This window comes from Mustela nivalis, assembly GCF_964662115.1.
Source record: "Mustela nivalis genome assembly, chromosome: 14".
Classification (NCBI taxonomy): domain Eukaryota; kingdom Metazoa; phylum Chordata; class Mammalia; order Carnivora; family Mustelidae; genus Mustela; species Mustela nivalis.
In genome coordinates this window covers 79,502,189-79,527,284 of record NC_139033.1, presented here as the reverse complement: position 1 = coordinate 79,527,284, position 25,096 = coordinate 79,502,189, and the positions used below count along the sequence as shown (strand labels likewise).

The following is a 25,096-nucleotide window of genomic DNA, read 5'->3' as shown; positions in this document are numbered from 1 at the left end:
GGAGGGTCGTCCCTGCAATGGCTTCCAGATCTCTCAGACTCTCTGGGGTCTCTATCCCCAAAGGCTCGCCAAGGTGACTGGCCAGGGGTGACACCAAATCACGCAGCTCTGAAAGCTGCTTCTCACCGTGAACACCAAACTGAAACCCTTGGCAAAGCAGAGCTGATGGGGAACATCCAGCTCCCTGGTGACTTCTGCTAGATGAGCGTTCCCATGCCAGGCCCTGGGGAGGGACCCAAGGAAAGAATCCATCTAGAATTTTACTAGGAGGTGTCATTTCAAAAGCCTTCTGAGCAGCGCCTGGGGGGCTCAGTTGGTTAAGCGTCTGACTTCGGCTCAGGTTGGGATGTTGTGAGCAAGCCCCACGCTGGGCTCCCTGCTCAACTGGGAGCCTGCTTCCTCCTCTCCCTCAGCCCCTCCCCCTACTCAAGCCCTTTCTCTCTCTCAAATAAATAAAAATATTAAAAAAAAAAAAAAGCCTTCTGAAAAGGACTACTGTCAATAGGTAGTATTTGGTTGCCCAATTAATTGGCCCAAACACCTTAATTAAAAAGCGCATACCTTCCATCAAGTTTACTGAATGTTGACGGAGAAAATCTCTTACTAAACTCAGTGGTTATGTTTACCTTTAAAACGTCATTACAAAAATTGTTAATACTTGAACATGTTAGAAAATTGGGGTACTCCAGTAAAGGCAAGCTCTCCCCCAACTTAGTCCAGAGGTTCTGGGGTTCTATCTTGAAGCAACTGCAGTCACAGGCACTGCCATGGAGGGGTTCCCACGCACAGGAGCAGGGCTATCTGTGCAGGATCCTAGCTCAGTGTTGACCGTTACTGTTGTAAGACAGCAGGAGGTCGGGGCTGGCAGCTCCTTAGTGACCTACATGGCCCAGGCTGTCATCCTCTGCCTTTCCATTCTCAGAAGTGGCTTCTTGTCCACATAGTTGTCAATATGTGGTCACAGATGGCTGCCATTGCTCCGGGTCGCATGTGACAGCATCCAGAGCCCAAAGGGAAGGATGGTCCTATCCTCAGAGGGTCTCTCTTTTGAGCTCAGCTTCCGGGGGTGCTAGGATAGCCAATGTCTGGCACATTCGACCTTCTTTGCTGAAGTGAGCCCTGGTGGGAAGTGGGTGAGGGATGGCTCCTGGGGGCTCTGCTCCGTGTTCAGACACATTGTGCATTTTAAACCAGACACCATCTTTCACCTACTAGAGTGGGAAAACTGAAAGTTGGCTAACATGCCGTCTTGGCAAAGATGTAGAGAAACAGGCGCTCTTCATAGATTTCTGGCAGGAGTAAAAGCTTGTCCGACCACCATGGAGAGCAATTTGGCAATAACTATCCAAATTAAAACTGCTCATACCCTTTGACCTAGCACGCCTAGTATTTTATCCTGCCGATATCCTTGAACATATGTAAAATGACATCTGTATGTAGACAGTCTTAGTAGTACTGTTCACGATAGAAAAATACTGGAATAGCCAATATGTCAATCAAATAAAAATTGTCAAATAAATAATGGCAGAGCCATACAAAGATGCTAGGTGGCCATTAATGAGAACAGAGGCAGTTTTACAAGTGCTGATACAGAATGATTTCCAAGGTATATTTTTAAGTTAAAAAAAAAAGCAAATATACTGACTTGTGTTTTAAAAATTATATATATAATTATGTAAAACTACAATTATATGGGTGGCTCAGTCAATTAAGCATCATCCACTCTTGATTTCAGCTCAGGTCATGGTCGCAGGGTCGTGGAGATCGAGCCCCACAAGAGGCTCCATGCTGGGTATGAAGCCTCCTTAAGATTCTCTCCCCCTCTTCCTCTGCCCCTCCCCCCTCTAAAAAACCCCTACAATTATATGTCATTTATTATGTGTCAGCACTGTTCTCAGCACTTTAAAAATATTTACTAATTTTCACAAAAACTCGAGGAAACGGATACTAGTACTGGTATTATACTAGTGAGGAAATGAAGCACAGGTCCGATTTGCCCACGGTCACAGAACCAGTGAAGTAAGTTGGTGGGATTTGAACAGTGTCGGCCTGATGTATGCACGTGTGAGCTCTCTCTCTCACACACACAAATACACACACACACACACACTCAGGAAAGGCAAGAAACTGACACACTCGTTTGCTTCTAAAGTCATTCCACGGCTAGTGGGCAGATGTGAGCAGACTTCCTTACTATAAACCTTTTGTGTTTCATACCACGTGCCTGAATTACTTGTTCAAAAGAATATCCATCATGGCAAATGTGACTGTTGTTCCATATCCTTCATGACCTCCTGTAATACATAGAATTACACCCCTGCACCTTCTAGGCCCCCACGTTGGGTTTGCCTGTGTGACGTGCTCTGGCCCACGAGAAGGCAGCGGTAGGGAGTGACAAGAGCTAGTTCCAAGCCAAGGCCTTCAGAGTCCTCGCATGTGTCTGCTGGACCACCTGTGTCTCGAGTCTCACCCTGAGGAGAACATGACCCCTACTGGCCACAGCGAGGGAGAAACACAGGGGTTATCTGAACACAGGCCTGGCCCTGCCACGCCTACACGTAGGTGGGATATACCATATCCTGTATGACACCTCCCACCCACCCGAGTGAGAAAGACAGGTGCATCCGTACAGACACTTGAGATTGAGATCATTTAAAAGTTGATTAGCATGCTTACTTAAAAAAATGTTAAAGTTATTTGTGTTCTCTATTAACTACCTGCCCATGTCTTTTGCCTGTATTTCTATTGAATTGCTTTTTTCTTAATATCTGAAGCCCCTTTACACACTGTGGTAAATTTCTCCCCAGCTTGTCATTTGTCTTTTGACAATGACAAAAGGTTTTCTCCACCCAGAAAATTTTAATTTGTGTTTATTTGTATGTGGTTGAATTTTATCAGTCTTCCTTACAGAACTTCTAGTTTTTGTTTCATTATTAGAAGTTTACTGAAATTCCTGTCCCATATTTTCTTCTGGGACTTCTATAATTTCATTTTTAATGTAAAATTCATCTGGAAGATATGTTGGGATAACTCATCTTTTCCTCACAAAAATGCCACCATATATTAAATTTCTATATATATTTGGGTCTTTCTGGAGTCCATTCTGTTTCCTTAATTTTTCATAAACCAGTCTCACACAGGCCATCTTAATTACTGTTGTTATGGCTTGAAGTGGCCAACGAATCCCACCACCAGCTTTTCCCCCACAGGTTTCCACTGGCAGAGGGGAAGATCAAATATAAGCTTCCTTGCTGCTATGTTGCTTCCTAGTACTTTCTGTCCTGAAGGAAGACAGCAGCTCTGACAGGCAGCGGCCCCGGCCCCTAGCCCTCAGATGGAGGGGAGAGGCCCAGAGCTGATTCCTCCTCCCGAGGGAGCTGGAGTTGAGGCTGGAGAGGGCTGCCTGCTCTCTCTCCAAGGGCTAGAGGGTCCTCACCTCTTTAGTGCTCCAGAGGGCCAACAGCTGGAGCCTCCCTCCCTCCCTACCTTTTTTCTGCACTGTCTTGGGCACTTGTGCACAGCCTTGTTCCACATCAACATTAGAGTCATTTTTCCACTTTAAAAAAAAAATACTTTGTAGGTATTGTCACTGGAAACACATTAAATATGAGATCAGCTTGGGGAGAATGGACAGATTTAATTATTGGATCTTTTTCTTCAAAAGCAGATTCCACAATAATGCAAAATACGTATTCCTAATGAGCCTCCCATTCACACACTGAAATTGAGGAAAATGGCGTTTGGGGGTGACTGCTTAAATTCAACTTTGAGGGCACGTGGGTAGCTCAGTCAGTTAAGTGTCTGTCTTCAGCTCAGGTCATGATCCTGGGGTCCTGGGATCATGCCCCGCATCGGGCTCCCTGCTCAGCGGGGAGTCTGCTTCTCCTTCTCCCTCTGCCTGCTGCTCCCCCTGCTTGTGCTTTCTCTCTGTCAAATAAATAAATAAAATCTTAAAGAAAAATAAACTTTGTAACTAAAGCAGTAATGATTGTTATATAATCCTCACCAAACTTTAGACCAGCTAAAAGGACTTGTAAAATCCTAATAAAGATATACATTAAGTGTAGGGTTTTATCCTTTAAAAAAAGGAGATGCTAGGTTGATGGAGGTGCCCTAAGGAAGGCGGAGGCAAGAGCGAAGACGAGGCAGCTGGACAGTCAGCTGTGGGCCCAGCTCCAAGCCCCATGATGCCACAGACGAGGGTCGAGGCCCTTCCCTGTGTTTGTGGAAAGCTCCCACCCAGGAGGGAGTGCAAAGCGTTCACAGGGCAGGCATGCATGACCACAGCTGCAGGGTCCCGCCCAGAGGTGACGTGGGCCTGTGACCTTCCTCCTCTTCGAGCTTAATTCGGCTCCCTCCAGGGAGACTTTCAGGTCTCCTTCATATACATTTTACACATTTCTTTACACATTTATTCCTAGGAGTTTTAACTTGTCTGCCACTATATTGTGACTGTTATTATCTTCTTGTGTATGGAAAGACGGATTTTTGTATATCGATTTGGTACTAGTTCCAAGACTGAATTCTCTTGATGTTTATAATTTTTAAAGGAAATTATCTCGGAAACCCACATCAACACTGACATCACCTGGCTGAGCCATTTCACCTCTTGCCCTTGTCCACCTGCCCAGGGCCAACAGGTAGGCGTCCAGGGCCACACCGCGTGCTGTCGACAGGGTACCCTGCTCCTGACTCCGGCGCTGCTCCATTAGCATCACTTGCTCGTGGCTCAAGATAGAAGTACATCATCATATTAGGGCACCTGGCTGGCTCAGTTGCTAGCGCACATGACTCTTGATCCCAGGGTCATGAGTTCAAGCCCCACGTTGGGAGTGGAGCCTACTTAAAAAGAGAAAGAAAGAAGTACATCATTAAATACATATTAAACAAGGGTCCATCCATTCCTATGTTATTATGCATACATTCTTAGTATTTTCACGTAAATCTACACACAGAGGCTTTCAAGGTAAACCGGACAGCCCTGGTCTCTGCCTTCATGGTGCTTGCAGTTGACTCTATGGAACAGACACTCAACAGAGAATTGTTCAACACTATTACCCATTAATCACGGGGCCATCTTCCCTGAGGGCCTGGAAGGGAGGTAAGAAAGGCCCTCCTGTGGGGGAAGTGTCCCCCTGAAAGGGAGAAAGTGTTGGGAGGCCCATCCCGGGATGGGGTTGGGGTCGGCATGTGGCAGAGTTAGTGAGCGGGAAGCCGGCTGGAACAGAGGACCGAGGGCATGCGTGGGCCCAGCAGCAGAACAAACTGGACTTTCTGGGTGTTTCAGTGAAGATGGTTCCCCAAGAAGCTGCCGAAGAACCAACTTCCAAGACTGATAGAGTGCTCTGCTGATTGAGGTGCCCTCTGCAAAGCTGTGCCACAGCCCGATGGCACTGGTGCCCTCTCCCAGCCCCCAGCAGGCCTACACCCGCCCCCCACAGATCTGGGGGATGCCTGCTGTGAGTCCGTTTGGATGACAGGGCTGTTTCTGGTGCCAAAGCTTCTCAGGGCCCAAGCCTCATGCACAGCCAAGCATACAAGACTGCATTTCCACACACTGATCCCTACACAAGGGCAGTTATGGGGGTCAACCACGATATAAGGAGAATCTGGCTGACTCAAGCAGCACAAGGCTTCCTGTTCCACCTGAAGTCATAGGAAGAAGAAGGCTGCCTTAGGCGGTATATGCCAAGCGTGCCTATGGAAGTCAACACAATCACATTCGTGTGCTTACACATACCTTTCAGGGTAGGCACTGGCTGTCAAAATGAAAGTTATAAACATTCTAAGGAGGGCTCACCTAGCTCCTCCTACACCTCAATGTCACGCTCCTCAAAGCTGGAGTCGCTTAGCTGTCAGCTCCCAAATGGGTGCCCCATCAGGTGTGTGCCACCAACCCCACACTCCCTCCTGTCTAAACAAGCCCATCCCTCTGGCCACCCCAGAAAAGTAATACAGACTCTCCTTCTATTTCCTTTAGAGCTCAGGAAGCTCTAAATGCTTGCAGTTTTTTGGTGTGCATTTGAAAACTTACAGGATTCGTGGTTCCACTATGCCCAGATCTTGGGCGTAAAAGGGAGGGTCCATTTGGGGATTAAAAGAGAGCCTTCTGGGCGCCTGGGTGGCTCAGTGGTTAAGCCACTGCCTTTGGCTCAGGTCATGATCTCAGGGTCCTGGGATCGAGTCCCGCATCGGGCTCTCTGCTCAGCAGGGAGCCTGCTTCCTCCTCTCTCTCTGTCTGCCTGCCTCTCTGCCTACTTGTGATTTCTCTCTGTCAAATAAATAAATAAAATCTTAAAAAAAAAATAAAAGAGAGCCTTCTAATCACTAAAGGATCTATAGCTGTTAGACTCTCTCCATCTGTTACATATAATGATTTACCAATGTAGCTGATTTGTATGAGCTTATTCCATTGGCAATGGTTATTTTTTTCACTAAGCATCACTATGTTAAGTATCTTCTGCCTCCTAACAAATTGCCACAAACTTAGTGGCTTAATCAGCAAACATGCATGATCTCAGTTCCTATGGGTTAGGAATTGGGGGCGGCTTAGCAGCTGGGGGTTGGAGTCTCTCACAGGCTACAATCAGGGTGTTGGATGAGACGAGGGTCTTGTCTGAAGTCTCAGCTGGGGAAGGGCCCACTTTCAAGCTCATTTACTTGGTGGTTGGCAGGATTCACTCACTGCCTTTTGACCTGCTAGATTGTACTTCGAGGCTTCCCCCAAGATTTCTTACCTGGTTTCTCACCGGTCTCTGGTACATCGTTCCTCATCATAACAGGTGAACATTAATCAAGGGCTTCCTATGTGACAGGTAGCGTCTCAAGTGCCCTCTATGCACTGTCCCTCCTAATTCTCATCAGCTTTATTACAGAGACAGACCCTTTCTCGGCAGGGAGGTCTGGGAGCAAGAGGGTCAGAGGCCTTCCAAGCCTCTGTGACCGTGTCTGCAAAAAGACTGGTGGATTGTTAGCAGGCTGTGGCAATAGGATACCTGCAGGTTTCTTATATTCCACATATGAGTGAAACCATGTAATTGTCTTTCTCTGACCTTAGCATAATCCCCTCCAGTTCCATCCACGTCAATGTAAATGTAAGTATTGATACTTTCTGATGACTGAGTAGTATTCCCTTGTGTATGCAGCTGTATGTATGTATGTATACACACACATCCCCCACACCTTCGTTATCCATTCATCTAGGTTCTTTCCACATATTGGCTATTGTGGACATCGTTGCTATAAATGTTGGAGGTGTAGGTACCCTTTCAGACCACTACAGTTGTATCTTTGGGGTAAATACACAGTAGTGCAATTGCTGGGTTGTAGGGAAGCTCTATTTTTAACTTTTTGAGGAAACTCCATACTGTTTTCCAGAGTGGCAGCACCTTGCATTCCCACCAACAGTGTAGGAGGGTTCCCCTTTCTCTGCATCCTCACCAATATTTGTTGTTTCCTGTCTTGATAATTTTTGCCATTCTAACTGGTATGAGGTGGTATTTCATTGGTATTGGTTTGTGTTTCCAAGTGACGTGGAGCATTTTTTCATGTGTCTGTTGGCCAACAGACCATGTCTTCCTTGAAGAATGTCTGTATGTCTTCCTTGGAAAAATGTCTGTTCATGTCTTCTGCCCATTTCTTGACTGGATTTTTTGGGGGTTTTTTTGGGTGTTGAGTTTGCCAAGTTTTTCTTCTTCTTCTTTTTTTTTTTTTTTTTAAAGATTTTTATTTATTTGACAGAGAACACAAGGCTGAGAGGCAGGCAGAGAGAGAGGAGGAAGCAGGTTTCCTGCTTGAGCAGAGAGCCTGATGCAGGGCTTGATCCCAGGACCCTAAGATCATGACCTGAGCCGAAGGCTGAGGCTTTAACCCACTGAGCCACCCAGGCACCCCAATTGCCAAGTTCTTTATAGATTTTAGATACTCGATACTAGGGCTAGTATCTAAAATCTAGCCCTAGTATACTAGACATATCTGATATGTCATTTGCAAATGTCTTCTCCCATTCTGTAGCTGCCTTTTAGTTTTGCCGATGGTTTCCTTTACTGTGCAGACCGTTTTATCTTGATGAAATCCCAATAGTTCATTTTTGCTTTTACCTTTCGAGACATGTCTAGCAAGAAGTTGCTGTTGCCAAGGTCAAAAAGGTTGCTGCCTGTGTTCTCAAGATTTGGATGGATTCCTGTAAACATTAGGTCTTTTCTCCATTTTAAGTCTGTTTTTGTGTACAATGTAAGAAAGTGGTCCAGTTTCATTCTTCTACACGTGGCTGCCCAATTTTTCCAGCACCATTTGTTGAAGAGATTGTCCCTTTTCCATTGGATCTTCTTTCCTGTTTTGTCGAAGATTAGTTGACCACAGAGTTGAGGGTCCATTTGTGGGTTCTCCATTCTGTTCCATGGATCTATGTGTCTGTTTTTGTGCCAGTACCATGCTGTCTCGATGATTACAGCTTTGTAATACAATTTGAAGACTGGCATTGTGATGCCACCGGCTTTGGTTTTCTGTTTTCCTTTCTCCTTCCTTTCTTTCTTCCTTCCTACCTCTCTCCTTCTTCCTTTCCTTCCTTTTTCTTTCTTTTCTCCTTCTTTCCTTCCTTCCTTCCCTTCCCTTCCTAGATTTTACTTGAGAGAGTGAGCAAGAAAGAGAGTGGGATCAGAAGGAGAGGGAGAAACAGACTCCCTACTGAGCATGAAGCACAATTTGGGGCTCAATCCCAGGACCCTGGGATCATGACCTGAGCGGAAGGCAGATGCTTAACTGACTGAGCCACCCAGACACCCCTGGTTTTCTTTTTCAACATTCCTCTGGCTATTCGGGGTCTTTTCTGGTTCCATACAAATTTTAGGATTATTTGTTCCAGCCCTGTGAAGAATGTAGATGGTAGTTTGAAAGGGATTGCACTGAATGTGTAGATCACTCTGGGTAGCATAGACATTTTGACATATTTGTTCTTCCAATCCATGAATATGGAATGTTTTTCCATTTCTTTGGGTCTTTCCTCAATTTCTTTCATAAGCATTCTGTAGTTTTTAGAGTGGGGATCCTTTATCTCTTTGGTTGGGTTTATTCCTAAGTTATGGCTTTCAGTGCAATTGTAAATGGGATCTATTCTTCAAATTTCTCTATCTTCTGTCTCATTGTTTGTGTACAGAAATGCAACTGAAACCCATCTCTGAGTTTAACTGAAGACTCAAAACAGATGCCCTCTTACCTAGTCTCATTTCTGGACTAATTAAATCAGTAATGATGCACATTAATCATCCCTGAATCCTCCGGAACTTCTTGCCTGCTAAAATATCTTCCCTGGCTGAGAAGCATGACTGTCAAATGTGCTAATAATCTGTGATCTCAGGGTTTACAACCAAAGGGAATCAAACTTTTAAAGACATATACCAATGTTAAAATTTCTCTAATTACCGCAAGAACAGTTTCTATTATCTTCAATTAGGCACCCAAGTCAGAAGAACCAAGGTTTGGATCCCAGCCCTGGCCTATAGTCTGAGCCTGAGTTTTCTCATCCACACCAGGCTATCAGGGCCCTCCTGCCCTCCTGAGGCTCAGCACCACCCACAGCCCGCTACCGATGCACCAGTCTGTTCCCAGATAAAGTCACAAGTAACCGGAGACTACAGCAGGATAAAGGTCTCTGACCCTCTCTCTCAGGCCTCCCTGTCAAGAAAGTGTCTGTCTCTATGAAGCTGATGAGAATTAAGGGGGACAGTGCATAGAGGGCACTTGAGACACTACCTGCCACATAGGAAGCACTCAATTAATGTTCACTTATTATGGTGAGGAACAACCTACCAGAGACTGGTGAGAAACTAGGTAAGAAATCTTCAGGGAACCCTAGGATGATGTTTACTGGGGCTGGTGAAAAGCATGGCTGGGCTTTTGGGTCAGGACAGTGTGCAGCGAACCTTCCAGAACAAGGAATGCGGTCAGTCATATCATACATACATGGGGCTGACCAGGTCTGGGGATGTAGTGATCAGGATGGGAACCCAGGCCTATGGTCACACAGAGCTGGCATTCCTGAGGGAGCACAAGTAAACTAGTCAACAAGTATATAAGAAAGACACAGGGTTGTAATGTGAAGCAAGAAGTGTGATATGAGATAGTTAGGGAGGGACTCTCCTGGACACAGTGGTCAGGAAAGGTCCCCCTTGAGGAGGGAAGTAAGTAGCCATGCCAAGATCTGGGGAAGAACTTTAGAGGCCAATGGTCCAGCAGGCAAGAAGGCCCTAGTGACTGAGCCAAAAAACAAAGGCCACAGAGCTGGTGCAAAGTGGTTGGGAGAGTGGATGAGGCCTCAGAGAGAGGCAGAGAGGCCAGAGGACCAGTAACCTCCTAGGCCAACAAGGGAGTGAGTGTGGACTCAGACCATGTGTAATGGAATTATGTATTTTAGGCAGGGGAGCCTTGGCTCTGGTCTACATTTTTATCAATGTAACTCTGCCTGCTGGTGAAGTGCTTCCTGAGGCAGGAGCACAAGCAGCAGTGTGGTGAGAGGACTATGGCAGCGGGATGAGAGTGAGGATGGTGGCATGGGCTATAGTGGCCACCCGTGGACACAGACTGAAAGAGTTCTGTGAGACACGTTCAGTAGAGTTGATGGGGATGAGGGTAAAACACCCAAACCTACGGTTTTAGCTAAGAAATTGGATGGAGAGTGAGGACATCTGTGGAGACGAGGAAAGCTGGAGAGAACATCTTTGAGGTAGGGAAGGAATCTAATGTTCGAGATGCCTATTCGAGAACCACCTGGAAATGTCCAGCTGAGTTTGAAGCTCAGAGGAGAGGGTAAGACTCAAGTTTTCGATCTGGGAAGGAATGGGAAAGAAGGGGGACCAGCTTCTAGATGGAAAGCTAATTAGAGAAAGCAGATACGGTAACTTTGCCTATCAGATGCTCTTCCACGCTGCAGATCACAGCAAAGAGCCAGTGGTCACAGCTGCTTTATGGCAATGACTGGCTACAGTCAATCACTGGACTGGTTCATGTTCAACTGCTCTCGAAACTCCAAACATCCAGCTTCCAAAACACAGAGGCACAGGAAGAAATGAATATCCATAAAGGCATATGGTCTACAGGAGAGTCATTTAAAGTTTTTTGTTTGCTTAACCACCCCCCCCTTTTTTTTTTTTTTTACCTCCTGAGTATAATCTAAAAGGCAGAGTGATCACTAAAAGGCAGAGTGATCATTCCACAGAAATGTAACAACCCTGAGAAACTGAAAGACCATGGCAAACACTTTTTAAAAAGCAACACTGGGGCACCTGGGTGGCTCATTTGGTGAACCGTCTGCCTTCAGCTCAGGTCATGATCCCAGTGTCCTGGGATCGAGCCCCATGTTGGGAGGGGGTGTCCCTCCTCAGTGGGGAGTTTGCTTCTCTCCCTCTCTCTCCCCCCAACTCATGCTCTCTCTCTTGTTCTGTGTTCTCTCTCAAATAAACAAAATCTTTAAAAAAATAAAAAATACCACTATTTGAAAATTTTTGAGGCTGAATGTAATCAAATTAACACATTGAAGCATCAAGTCACCCACATTTGATGTATGAAATCCAAACTGGAGTAGGGTAGTATCAGTAACAGCAACAACTGTTTAACTTGTGTTAAAATATAATGTTTTTATTATTTTCTATTTTATAAAATGTTTTTATATTTTTTAATCTTATAAAATGTTAAAAAATATGTTTTTATAAATTTTTATTTTTTTTAAAGATTTTATTCATTTCTTTAACAGAGAGAGAGAGAGACAGCGAGAAAGAGAACACAAGCAGGGGCGGAGGGAGAGGAAGAAGGTTTCCTGCCGAGCAAGGAGCCTGATGCGGGGCTCAATCTCAGGACCCCAGGATCACAACCTGAGCCAAAGGCAGACACTTAACAACTGAGCCACCCAGGTGCCCCTATAAATTTGATTTCTAAGAAAGAACTTCTAAGCAAGAGATAATAAGGTAGAAGAAGAAAGAAAAAAATTATTTTTAAAGATTTATTTTTTATAGAGAAAAAGTATGTGCAAGTGGGGGGAGGGGCAGAGCGAGAGAGAGAATCTCAAGTAGAGCACCATACTTGATGTGGGGCTTGATTTTATGACCTGAGCTGAAACCAACTAAGAGTTGGACGCCTAACTGACTGAGCCTCCCAGGCGCCAATCCCCCACTTCTAAGGATGTATTGATTTCAGAGAGAAAAGAAATCTGTTTTTCTAGGTCCAGCTTACCATCACTGGTTCCAAACTATTGCAGACTGAAGCCATCCAGGAAGCTTCTTGCATGTTCCAGTCTTTCTGCTCCATCAATAATATCCACTTGTGATGACCCCAAGCCACCACACAACTGCTCACAATCTGGTGTTGTGTTGTGTTGCTGCTCCCAACAACAAGGCTGTTAGCTGGGGCTCAGGAAATTTTGTCAGGAGACTTAACAGTAATGGTTGAGAAGCATTTCATCATCATGGTCTTCCTGGGTAAAACCAAGTCTGTGTCACCCCTTCTCCACCTCACAGCTCAAGATGCCACAATAGGGTACTTCTGCCCCCTCGGCAACTCACAGTCTCTCCACCAGCACCTGCTTGTGGAGTCTTCCTTCTATGAAGGGTTCTGGAGCAGCTGTCCCATTTAACTTTAATTACAATAAATGCTATTTTAAACTACATCAACCTCTCCAATGTATTTGCAGAGAATATGAATTCCCCTACTTTGGAGAAAATCATTTTCTTTAAAAGTACACTTCCTTTCTAGTCTGGGCAATTAGCTAAAAGACAGAAGGACCAGAGAAGGGATTTCTTAGAGGAAAGGAAACTGTGTAATGGAGAAAAAAAAAAATCACAAAATAGACCCAGCAGCTTGAGAAAATAATTAGCAGAATAAAGCAATATTCTGATTTCTGTAAGACATCATCATATAAAAAAGACAGGTTCAGTGGAAATTACATTTATTTCTGGGTATACCACATTAAAATATACACTGTATTTGTTCAGAGTATCATAATCAATGCAAAAATAGAATTCTCTTCTCCCCCATAAAAAAGTTAAGTACAATACTGTAGGCTACATACATGATATTTTAGTTGGGTCTTCAGTATTAGCTTCTTAAGACAAACAAACCAAAATCTAGTTATACATATCGTCTATCTTACAAAATATATACAAAAGAATATCGTAGTGTAAAAAAACAAAGTCACCAAAATATAACTTATGTAATTTACTTTACAAACAAGGTATCTAGTTAACTTTTTCAAGAGCTTCACCCATTAGTCGAATAGCAACACTCTTGCCTTCATCTGTTTGGATAACAAGCAAAGCTTCAAATTTGCCCACTGCCTTTGGTCTGAACTGCACAGGCATGTTGATGTAATGCTGGGCTCTGTAAAGAGAAAGGAAAGGTCACTGGTCTGAAGCTCCGACAGCACGAGCATCCCCTGCCACATTCTTAAGCACGATGCATAGCAGAGCGCGCAGTCGGTTTTCATGAAAGAACTTAGTATTGTTACGTTCCATTTAAATTGGGTTCTCATTTCTTTGATGCTATTACTAAGAAACTGGCCGAGGAGAGGATAATCTAAAATCAGATTTAAATAGTATTGCATATATATTCCTGGCTACCCAACAGAAGAAGGGAGAGGAGCGGTCTGTCCTATTGTGTATGGAACTCTGGGTTCTGTCTGCAGAGAGGACACCTGACATATCCTGCCCGTCTTCCCCCAGCAGCATACTCAACAGGAAGGAAGTAAACCAACCTGTCCCATGCCCACCAGTATCAGGGCAGGGCTGTACAGGTTCTGCTCCAGGACTGTTAGGAACTTTTACAAAAAATTTTCTTAAAAATTTCAGATTACGTTTGACCCTTGAACAACACAGGTTTGAACTGAGCAGTCTGCTTACCTGAGGATTTTTTTTTTCTCAAAAAAGTATAGTACTATAAATGTTATTTTCTCTGATTTTCTTGATCACATTTTCCTTTCTCTGCCTTATTGTAAGAATATAGTACATAACACACATATGAAAATACATTAACTGACTGCTATTGGGAAGGCTTCTGGCCAACAGTAGACCACTACGAGTTAAGTTTTGGGGGAGTCAAAAGTAATACACAGATTTCCCACTGCATGAAGGTCGGCGCCCATAACCCTCGCATTGTTCAAAGGTCAACTATATCTAGAGGCAGGTAATGAGCACCCTGTGTTTAAGATTACTATGTTGGGGGCCTGGGTGGCTCAGTTGGTTGAGCATCTGCCTTTTGATTTTGGCTCAGGTCATGATCTCAGGGTCATGAGATTGAGCCCTGTGTCAGGCAGGCTCCATACTTGGCAGCGAGTCTGCTTGAGATTCTTTTTTTTTTTTTTTTAAACAAGTCAATTTTTTATTTTTTTAAATTTATTTATTTGACACAAAGAGAGATCACAAGTTGGCAGAGAGGCAGGCGGGGGGCGGGGGAAGCTGGGGTGGGAAGCAGGCTCCCTGGCAAGCAGAGAGCCCAATGTGGGGCTCAATCCCAGGACCCTGAGACCATGACCTGAGCCGAAGGCAGAGGCTTTGAGCCACCCAGGTGCCCCCTAATGTGCCTTTTTAAAAATGGTACCTAGTCCTTAGCACTGACAAACTACTATTTTATCTTTCATGTTGCATTTCAGTACCCAGAACAATGTACAATTTGCCAACTTAAGAGGCATGTTATAACATAAGTTATAAGTAACTTATGAATTACGAAAATAAAGTATCCTGAAACAAATCTGACAAACCCATCATTAACAAATTTTAATATGGAACATAGAACTGTTCTATACTCAGCTGAAAACGTGTTTTTGGATTTACAGATACTCTGAATAAACTAGAATGTAATTTAGAAAGAACTGTGAATTTAATAAGCTCTAGAACACTACATGATGGATGTTTTAAACACAGTACTTTGTACTATTATCTCTTTAACCTCTCCCTCTTACACACACACACACTCTCTCTCTCTCTCTCTTAAAAGGGAAAAGGCAGAGTAAAGTATGCTGTAGCCAGAGGAAAGGTCTCATTCAAAATCCCTCACTAGCTGAAGTCTAACGTTAGAGCAAAGACACAACCAAGAGGGAGGCAGGAGCTGTGGTAAAACACTCTAAACCACATCCATAAATACATGCCCCCATCTACAGAACCTACAAAGTATATAAACCAGGTTTCTTCCTTTTTTCTTTAATTGTAAAGGAATACTCTGTGTAGGAAAAAAGGAGTCCGTCAGCACAGTCAAGATACCATCGTTACCAAAGAAAGTGAAGAGGAGACAAACTCCTTGGCTCCTGCGTGTTGGTAAGAAGGATGGCTCAATGACAGTGCTGTCCCGGCTGTGACTTCCCCCTGGGATGACCCAGCAGGGTCTGGCAGCTCAGCAGCAGGAGCCAGCCAGGATGCTTGGGTGCATGCAGATGTGGGCACAGGAGATGCGAAATGTATTCTGATAATGTCTCAGCAGATTAGACTCAAATAGAACAACAGGTGAGCAGAAAGAATGCTTTTTAGGGCTAAGTGGGAACATAAATGAATTCTTTTTACAAAGCTAGGATAGAAATGATCACCTGGAACCCCAAAAACAAACTTTACAAAAATTGACAATCAGGGTTTCCTTCCCCTATTACCTTCTTTATAATTTACTGCTTTAAGGGGGCTAAATCCCCAACATACTTCCACGCTCCCCACCTCTGAACTAGGCAAAACCTCTGTGGCCTCTGGAGGAAGCTCCTACTTCTGTGGCATATTGCAAAGGCCTCAGGCCACTTTCACAGTTCAATGTGAGAACCTACCCCGAGCAGCCCTGTCAGGCCTCATGACTGCCCTGGGGAAGGTGCCTATCTGGAGTGAGGCATGGATCACCTCAGGTTCTCTACAGATGACTAAAGTCACAGTATTACTCTGGAAGGCTAGAGTTCATGGTGTCGTAGAGCAGAAAGTGATCAATGAACAAAAACATCACTAATGCAAAGCTGGGAACTGCTTCTCAGATTCTGAGAACAGATTCCGTTCCACCTGCCGAGGCAAGCTAACCATTACTCTGAACCAGCATTTGTATTTCATGAGCCCCTGTGCAAAGTCAAAGTGGGATAAACACAAAAGCACTAACCATTACAGTAAGAACAGGCAGCACTATTTCAGTTTTGTGGTAAAAATTTTCAAGTGAGGGGCGCCTGGGTGGCTCAGTGGGTTAAGGCCTCTGCCTTCGGCTCCCGTCATGATCTCAGGGTCCTGGGATCGAGCCCCGTGTCAGGCTCTCTGCTCAGCAGGGAGCCTGTTTCCCTTCCCCTCTCTCTGCCTGCCTCTCCACCTACTTGTAATCTGTCTGTCAAATAAATAAAATCTAAAAAAAAAAAATTAAAAAAAAAATTTCAAGTGAGATACTGTAGCAAAGTTTTGCTTCCTCTCCAAAGCTGAAAGAAGTTGTTCTCAAGTACAAAGAAACCAGCTTTTCTGCTGAACTTTATGTAAAATTTCAGCCTATGGAGGGGTCTTGAGAGAAGTTTTCTGTGACCTGGGGTTTACTTACTTGGTCTTCTTACTCATGTGTTTCGCAGTGCCCACCTACGGTAACACACAGGCTAACATCAGCAGTCCTCGATCAGTCGGGCAAAGCCTCATTAACTGGAGGCCCACAAGCTGCTGGGAGTCAAGGACTCAAGCTGCAGAAACTAGAAAATATGCAGCTACTGGTATTTTACAACTTAGGGCCTTTCTCTTCCACGTGGCTGTTGAAGGGATTAAAGGAAAAGCATGGACACAGAACCGTGGCGTTCCATTAAAATCCACGGGGTTGGTCCTGATGGACCTCACCAGGGATGCTGGCTGAAAGGAAGGCACTGTCAGTAACACCCGAGATGCTACCACCTCCCGAGTGCCCCCAAGGGCTAGACACTAACACCAGCACATCGCTTATGTCCTTCTAATGAACCCGGGCTGCCAGGAGCGCAGTCGTCTCTTACAAATCAGGAAACCGAGGCTTAGAGAGATGAAGCCTATGGTAACTTTCTAGATACATTCACTATTTGGTTTGCACAGCTTGTGCTCTTAGGTCAGGCGCTGAGAGGCAAAGGAAGTGCTGGACCCTCAAGTACATGAATAGCAGATTTTACAGTCCGGAGGCTGGGAGGGGAGGTAGACGAGGTGAAGAGAGAAAAGAGAAAGAGGAGAGGGAACGGGCCTCCCCCGACAGCATCTTTTTGGTATCTAGAGATACAGGTAACCTTCCAGAGTGTGGCTCTGCGAGTCCTAGAGCCTCAGAGGCAGTCCTAGAATGTTCACAGGGTGGTCCAAGTTTTCATGGAACATAACATGTTTTTGGAATCACCTAATACTAAAATATAAGAGTTTATAATTTATTAAATGGCTTAAAGATTCAAAGATGGGAGATAAAATTATTCTTCAGTGTTAAGTCTGACAGAACACTATTGTTAAAATTCTAGATAACAGTGACAACCCAGTTTGATATTTCAATCTAAATGTAGATCCTATGGGGGAAAAAAAATAAATGAAGATCATATGGCAAACAAAAAGTAGCAAGAGTGACAAGAGAAAAAGGACCCGCTTTAAGAAGTATAGGATATTTCAGGGCAGCTGGGTGCTCAGTTGGTTAAGCGTCTGCCTTCAGTTCAGGTCATGATCCCTGGGTCCTGGGATGGAGCCCTGCATCAGGTTTCCTGTTCTGTGGGGAACCTGCTTCTCCCTGTCTCTCTGCCCCTCCCCCTGGCTTGTGTACTCTCTCTCTCAAATAAATAAATAAAATCTTAAAAAAAAAAAAAAAAGGGATGAAGTACAGGGTGTTTGAAGAATGACAACCAGAAAAACATCACAATAAAAAAAAAATTTTCCTAATTAAGCTGGGACACTTTTGTCCCAATTACTGAAAATTCAACTCCCTGATCCTTAGCATAGTAAAAATAACATTTAAAGAAATTATTCTAAATCACAAGATAATTAATATTCTATGTATTTACGTGACGGACAAAATACCGGGTAACAGGAATCATGTGCTAAATTCCAAAACATCCCACAAAGTTTGGGTTGCTACATAGTAAAAGCACACTTGTGGGCAGTCATAAAATGCTTTCCTGGCAGGTTCCTCAGCATTTATTAAAATTTATGACAAGGAGTGCGCTGTGGTGCTGGTGATGGAGATGATGGGCTATAATGGAGGGGGGAGAGCTCACAAGGCACAACTCTTAGGAGAAATTCTGAAGTCCTGAAAATGAAGTCCTGCACTCGAATGAGAACATTTTGATTTATGATAAACTCACCTCAAAGAATATTTTGAATGCTTGACGTAGAAAGGCTCTCTAGGACTTAAAAACTTGAGCTGGAATTTAATATGAAACACTTCATAAAATTATGCAAGTTAGACATTTGAGCATACATAAACATACCATGCATTTCTTTAATTAAAGGTATTTAGTAAATTTAAGTATAGCCACAAAATTAGGTAAGATAATAAATCCTCATGAAAACACATTTAAAATAATTTTAATATGAATTTACTCTGGTTCTGACTAGAGTAAATGTTATCCAGAAATATGTTGGTGTCAATTAGTACAGAAGAAAAAGAAAACAAGAGAAAAAATTTAAAAATGAAAATATGAAAACAAATGCCAAATATTTTCAATTTTCAGATAAAGGGTCATGAACTTCTCATGAGTTACTTTTCAAATACAGCATAAAGCATTTAAAAAATTAATCATTAAAACTTAAGTATAATTTACAAAACAAGCTTCTAAATTATCAGGAAAATATTTATTAAATAGTTGAATACATCCATCTTCCCAAAACCCACAGTACTATTTCCAACTTACGGAGTGCATAATGAAAGAATTATTTCGCAAGTTGACTTTCAACGTCCTTGACTCCCCAACCCTAGTAGGCAGAAACTGATACACATCTTCTGGGGCATAAACTCCACGGTGCGTCAAGTCAAGCTGTCTGCTTTGGAAACAGGTTTAAAAGTCAACTATTTAAAATCCAGAGTAATTTAAACAATTTATATATATTCGACAAGGAAGTGTTTTGTGTTTCGATTTGTATTTTCTCTCACAGCTCACAGGAAATTAGTTCTGTAATGGCAATTTCACTAATCCCTATGAAGACAGAAGGCGCAGCACAGTTCTCTGAGAAGGTGCAGCGGTGGGCTGCTGCACGGACAGGACACAGATGACAGCACCACCTCTGCCCCCCTTCTCCCCGGGGCCTGGGTCTCTGCTTGCCTCTGGCCCATGTGCGCGCGGGTGCTCCTGTCACCTTAGTTCACCTCACCCAGAGCACTCCCAGCGCAGTCCACTGGACGCTCTTCATTTGTCCGGACAGACTACCCTGACAGTGGAACACAAGCTCTGGCCTCTCAGCAGCATCTGACGGCAGCGATCAGACGCCAGCTCAGTCTGTGCTGGCTCACCCCCTCACTGCCCCTGCTGCTGTCCCCTGTGGCTTGGCCCCGGACACCTCTAACTGCTCTCGCTGCAGTCTCCCTAGAAATCCCAGCTCGGTGAACCAGCAAGCCCGCCCCCGTGTGACTCCCAGATCCACAGCTCAGCTCACAATGAGCTGCTGGGCAACATGCCTGTCACCACACAGTGATCTGATGCCACAAATCCGGATTAAACCTGGGATCCTTCTTCTCAGACCTGACCCTCCATTTGTATTTCTGTCTGGGAGCCAACTCTGATCCCCTTTCTCTCTCAAGCCCCCTTACTGAACCCAGTCACTGAATCCTTCAAATTTCCTTGCTATACACCTCCCAAATCTGTCCATTTCTCATCCTCTTCCTGGACACTGCTTTAGTCCTGGACTACTTAAATAGCCTCCGACTTGTTTTGCCATATATACTCTTGCCTACTTCTTAATCAGACTGTACCACAGCCAGAGGATTTTTCTATAAATACTCAAATCTGATCATGTCATTCATGGCTTCCAACAGCTTCCCAGATAAACCCCAAATTAATATCTACCATGTGAGGCCCTGCACAGTCTGCCTCTGCCCACCAGCCCTCTGGCCTCACCTCACACTACTCTCCCTCCATCTGGGCTCTAGGCCTGGATGCTGCCTTTGGTTCCTCAAGGGCCAACGATCCCCACTAACTGGTCCTTACAAAGTCAGGAACTTCTCCTATGCTCGTCACGTCCGTCATTTCCACTTATCCTCCTCAACTTAAAGGTCCCATTTCGGGGAGGCTCCTCCCAGGTATCACACATCAAGCTCCCTCTGTCATGTTTCCCTTGTTTCCCATTTCTTTCCTTCCAGTCCTTTCCACAGGTTGTAATCAAGCCTGTTAGTGAGACTCTCTGTGATGTGGCTCCTTCTCTAGGAGGTAAAGCCCCTGGAGACAAGGACTAGGGCAGTTCTGCCTCCACTACCCAGCACATGGTGTGTGCTCCGTAAAGACGAGATGAACAAAAGAGTACGTAGCAAAAGAGTGTGGTTAGAACACATAATCTTTAAAGGAGCCTCAATGCTTACAAAATGTTTACAAAACTCCCATTAGAAAATAAATAACAACATGAATATTAAATTTAGCAGGTACTTAACACATACTTTTCTTACAAGTGTCTTCCTCTAGGACAAAGTTAGATCTAAGTATTAGTTAATTAAGGATTGTAAGAAACATGTTTATTAGGCAAAATACTTAAATATTACCATTAGAGCTGTGTAAGCTACTGGTATAAAAAACACATTTTAAAAAGTTTTTAAGGGGTGCCTAGCTGTCTTAGTTGGAGGAGCATGCGCCTCTTGATCTTGGGGTTGTGAGTTCGAGCCCCACACTGGGTGTAGAGATTACTAAAAAATATAACAAGCTATTAAATAAAAATTAAAGAATTTTTAAAAAGATTTTATTTATTTGGGTGGAGGAAGTTCAGATGGAGTGACAGGGAAAAACAGACTCCCCACTGAGCAGAGAGCCCCATGGGGGCTTGATCCTGACCCCAAGATCATGACTTAAGCTGAAGGGCAGACGCACTCCCCACCAAAAAGAAGTTTTCAAGAATTGACTTTCATACAATGTTTTTTGGGAACATAAAATGGTATGGTCACTTTGGTTAAACTATTTGGCAGTTTGTTTTAAAGTTAAACACATGCTGACCATATGACCCAGCAATTCTACTCTTTAGGTACTTTTACCCAAAAGAAATAAAAAAGTATGCCCACAAAAATACACATACAATAGTGTTCATAGCACCTTCATTTATAATTACAGGCTCCAAATGAGAAGCCACCCAAATGTCAAATGAATAAATTGAATAAATGAATAAATTTTGGTATGATCACATAAAATGAATAAATTATGGCATGATCACATAAAACAATACTCAAGGACAAACTAAATGTACACCCTACAACACAAATGCATCCCAAAACCATGTGTGATGAAAGAAGCCAGACTCAGCGAGTGTGTATGTGTACAAAATTCGACAAAGCCAACCTAGATCAGAAAAGAACAAATCTTGGGGTGAGGGCAGGGCTGACTGCAAAGGGATATGTAAGAGCTCTCTGGGTGAAAAGAAATATTCTCTATTTTGATTGGAGTGGTAGCAATGCATGAGAACTCACAGGTAAGGACACTGAGCATTTTACTGAATTTAATTATATCTCAATAAAGTACTGGAAAAAATGTCATAAGAATGACAAAGACAACATACCCAGGTATAAGAGCAGAAGCCTCTGACACAGCTTGTCTTCGGGACTTAACTAAATTATCTAGTTTAATGAGGGAGTTTGTGGAAATTTTTGAACTTTCAGGCTCATTTTCTGCTTTGACACTCTGTATAAAAAAAAAAAATCACAGGGTGGGGGAGGAAAAATAAATATTCTTGGAAAATATATGGATAATTACCCGGTTAAATTCTACTATTTCCTTCACAATTTTTCGAAGAAAACTTAAGATTTTTAAATTCCCTAAATCGCAATACCTACATTTTTTCCTGGTCAGCTTCTTTACACACACACACACACACACACACACACACACACACACACAATCTTACCTAATCAAGTCAAACACAGATTTCACAGAGCCAACCCAGACCTCAAGGCATGCCAATCAATAAAAGCAAATGAGAAAATTAAGATTACAGGGCCAGACAACAGAATTAATGAGATTAGAATAATACCAGGAAAATAGTCTGCATTTTCAGGACAGTTTTCCATGTCAGTTTCACTTAATGTTTTTAATACACACACACACACACACACACACACACACACAATAATTCACTTAAATTCAGTGTAATACTCACTTGTCCAGAGAGTTGAAATCTCAGGGTATGTTTCATGTGAGACTCTTTAAGGGGGTGACACTCAACATCCCAAAACTGAGCATAATCCCCTCTATCTCTGGGCAAAAAAGTGATGGAGACCTACAAAACAACACACCCAGGGAAGAAATTTAGACACTAAGCCTCACACACCATGTAGTTGGTGTATGATTTAGCACTAGCTAGTTTTGCCACTAACTGAAAGGGATTTGAACAACTCTTCTTTTGGCAGAAGATTATACCAGATTCAATATACACTCTTCTTTAGGGCTCTCTGTAACACAGTCCTCAAAATGCAAATGCTCTTTACATTATCAAAAAATTCTAGAGCTGTCAAGTACAAGACCTAAATGAGGAAGGTCAACCCCAGAAACACAATCCAGTCTTTCGATGAAATGGTTATGGACCCCTCTGCTGACCACACAGTAAAGGCCTAAGGCCTAGAACCAGTTACCCCAACCACACACCTCAAAGTCATACACACGAACTGCATGCGTACAATCTGTAAAAAGGTCAGTAATGAGAAAGCTGTAGTATTTAAAAAATAGTATTTTATAAAGTTTGCCAGTGTTAAGTGCTTCCTTTATCAACGAATTTAGTGTTAAAAATGCTATTAGCTACATTAACCACTAATCAGTATCTTTGAGTCTGAACTTTACATTAAAACTGTTAAGTGACCCAATTTCTGTCAATACAGAACATAAGAAACAATGCAGCCAGCAAGTCTTAGGATGTGGAGGCAAAGGCAGAATACTCATGGAAAAGAGGTGATCATCAAGATTAGGAAATTACACTGTTAAAGGGGGTATGGACACTGCCAAGATCAAGGAAGAAAGAATGAAACTAAACCATTTAGTTTCCCCTAAATGGCGAAACTTTACGAATTATCTGGAACACTGTTTTCCAACACCAAAAATAAAGAGGAGGGGACAACCTACTAGTACTGTATGTGACACACACTAGACACATATTAGGAGCCCGAGCATTCGTTAGCTCATTTAATCCCATTCAAACTGACCGATGTTTCAGAAAATTACTATGTACATCTCTTACTTTAAGAAACAGGTACCTAACAAACTAATTTTTTTCTTCCTTCTGGATCACTATTACATACATCAATAGTGGTACTTTTTAGGGAGTATTTCCCTAAATGGTCCCAGAGCGATGTGCCTTGCTTTCTTCTCCACTAACATAAATTAAGTATTCAGACATGGAATTCAGTTGATGAATGTGACCTGACAGTGTGGCAAGCAACGAGTTCAGTCCAAGATATACAGTGATGAACACACAAAAAAATCAAAGATCCCACAGAGGTTTCATTTTTATGTTCTACTGTGTGAAAGGAGAAATCCTGCATACTTTTCTTTTTTCAAAGCTTCATTGAGATAGAATTCGTATACCATACACCCACTTAAAACGCAGTCAGTGTTTCTAGTGTATTTCCAGAACTCTGCAACCACCACAACCTGATTTTAAACTATTTCCAATAATCCACAAAAAACCCAGCCCCATACAATCAGCAGTCATTCCGTACTCCCGACCTTCACTTCCAGCCCAAACCACCACATATCTACTTTCTGTCTCTACAGATTTACCTATTTTACATATTTCACACAAACTCAGTCACACAATATATGGCCTTTTATCTCTGCACTGTTTCACTTAGCATGTTTCCAAGGTTCATGTGGTAGCATGTTATCACTACTTCATTCCTTTTTATAGCCAAGTATTACTTCACTGTATGGGTATACATTTTGTTTCTCCATCTATCAGTTGATAGACATCTGGGTTATTTCTACCCTTTTTCGCTATCTTGAATAAGGCTGCTATGAACATTTGTGTATAAGTTTTTGTTTGAACACTGGATTTCTTTTTTTTTAAGATTTTATTTATTTATTTGAGAGAGATGGGGGTTGGTGCATGAGCAGGGGGTGGTCAGAGGGATATGGAGAAGCAGACTTCCTGATAAGCAGGAAGCCCCATGCAAGGCTCGATCTGAGGACCCCAGGATCTTGACCTGAGCTAAAGGCAGATACTTAACTGACTAAGCCACTGAGGTGCCCTGAACTCTGGTTTGCAGTGTTTTGGGGTATATATTCAGAAGTGAAGTTGGTGGGTCATATAGTAATTCTACATTTAACTTATTGTGGAACTGTCAAACTGTTACACAAAGCAGCTGTACCATTTTCCATTCCTACGAACGATGTATGAGGGTTTTAATTTCTCCATATCCTTACCAACACTTGTTACTATCTGATTTCCAAAATCTGTGTCATCCTAGGCATGTGAAGTGATATCTCACTGTGGTTTTGTTCTGCATTTCCCTAATGAACAGTGATTCAAATATTTTTTCATATATTTATTGGTCACCTGTATATCTTTTTTTTTTTTTTGAGAAACATCTATTCAGTTTTTTTTTTTTTTTTTTTAAGATTTTACTTATTTATTTGGAGAGGGGAAAGAGAGTGAGTGCACAAGAGCCAGGGGAGAGAGCCCAATGTGGGACTAGATCCCAGGACGCTAAAATCAACACCTGAGCAGAAGGTACTTAACTGACTGAGCCAACTAGAAGCCCCTCTTTATAATCTATTCAGACCTTCACCCATTTTTTAAAACTGGTTATTTGTCTTTGGGTTATCTAGTTGTAGGAGTTCTTTACACATTTGGGGTACAAATCCTTCATTAAATGTATGATTTCTAAACATTTTCTCCCATAATCTGGTATCCCTTTTCATGTTCTTAATAGTATCCTTTGATGCACTCAAGTTTTACATTCTGGTAACTCATCTATTTTTTTCTTTTGTCACTTGTGCTTTACTGGTGTCATATCT

The 25,096-nt window shown here is 43.0% G+C and overlaps 1 protein-coding gene across 8 annotated transcripts in view; it reads right to left on the bottom strand.

Moving 5' to 3' along the window:
- Positions 1-12,917: 12,917 nt before the first annotated feature.
- Positions 12,918-25,096, bottom strand: part of CEP192 (centrosomal protein 192) — a 126,624-nt gene continuing 114,445 nt past the window's right edge. For 4 of the 8 annotated variants that reach the window (XM_082697403.1, XM_082697409.1, XM_082697408.1 and 1 more), the window contains 5 exons: positions 22,248-22,367; positions 21,651-21,772; positions 18,815-18,944; positions 18,266-18,324; positions 12,918-13,365 (listed from right to left, as the gene is read on the bottom strand). In XM_082697403.1, coding sequence (XP_082553529.1) covers positions 13,224-13,365; positions 18,266-18,324; positions 18,815-18,944; positions 21,651-21,772; positions 22,248-22,367 — 573 coding nt within the window. In that variant the 3' untranslated portion in view covers positions 12,918-13,223. The remainder of the gene's footprint in view (positions 13,366-18,265; positions 18,325-18,814; positions 18,945-21,650; positions 21,773-22,247; positions 22,368-25,096) is intronic. The other 4 variants (XM_082697404.1, XM_082697410.1, XM_082697405.1 and 1 more) reach the window with 1 other exon arrangement.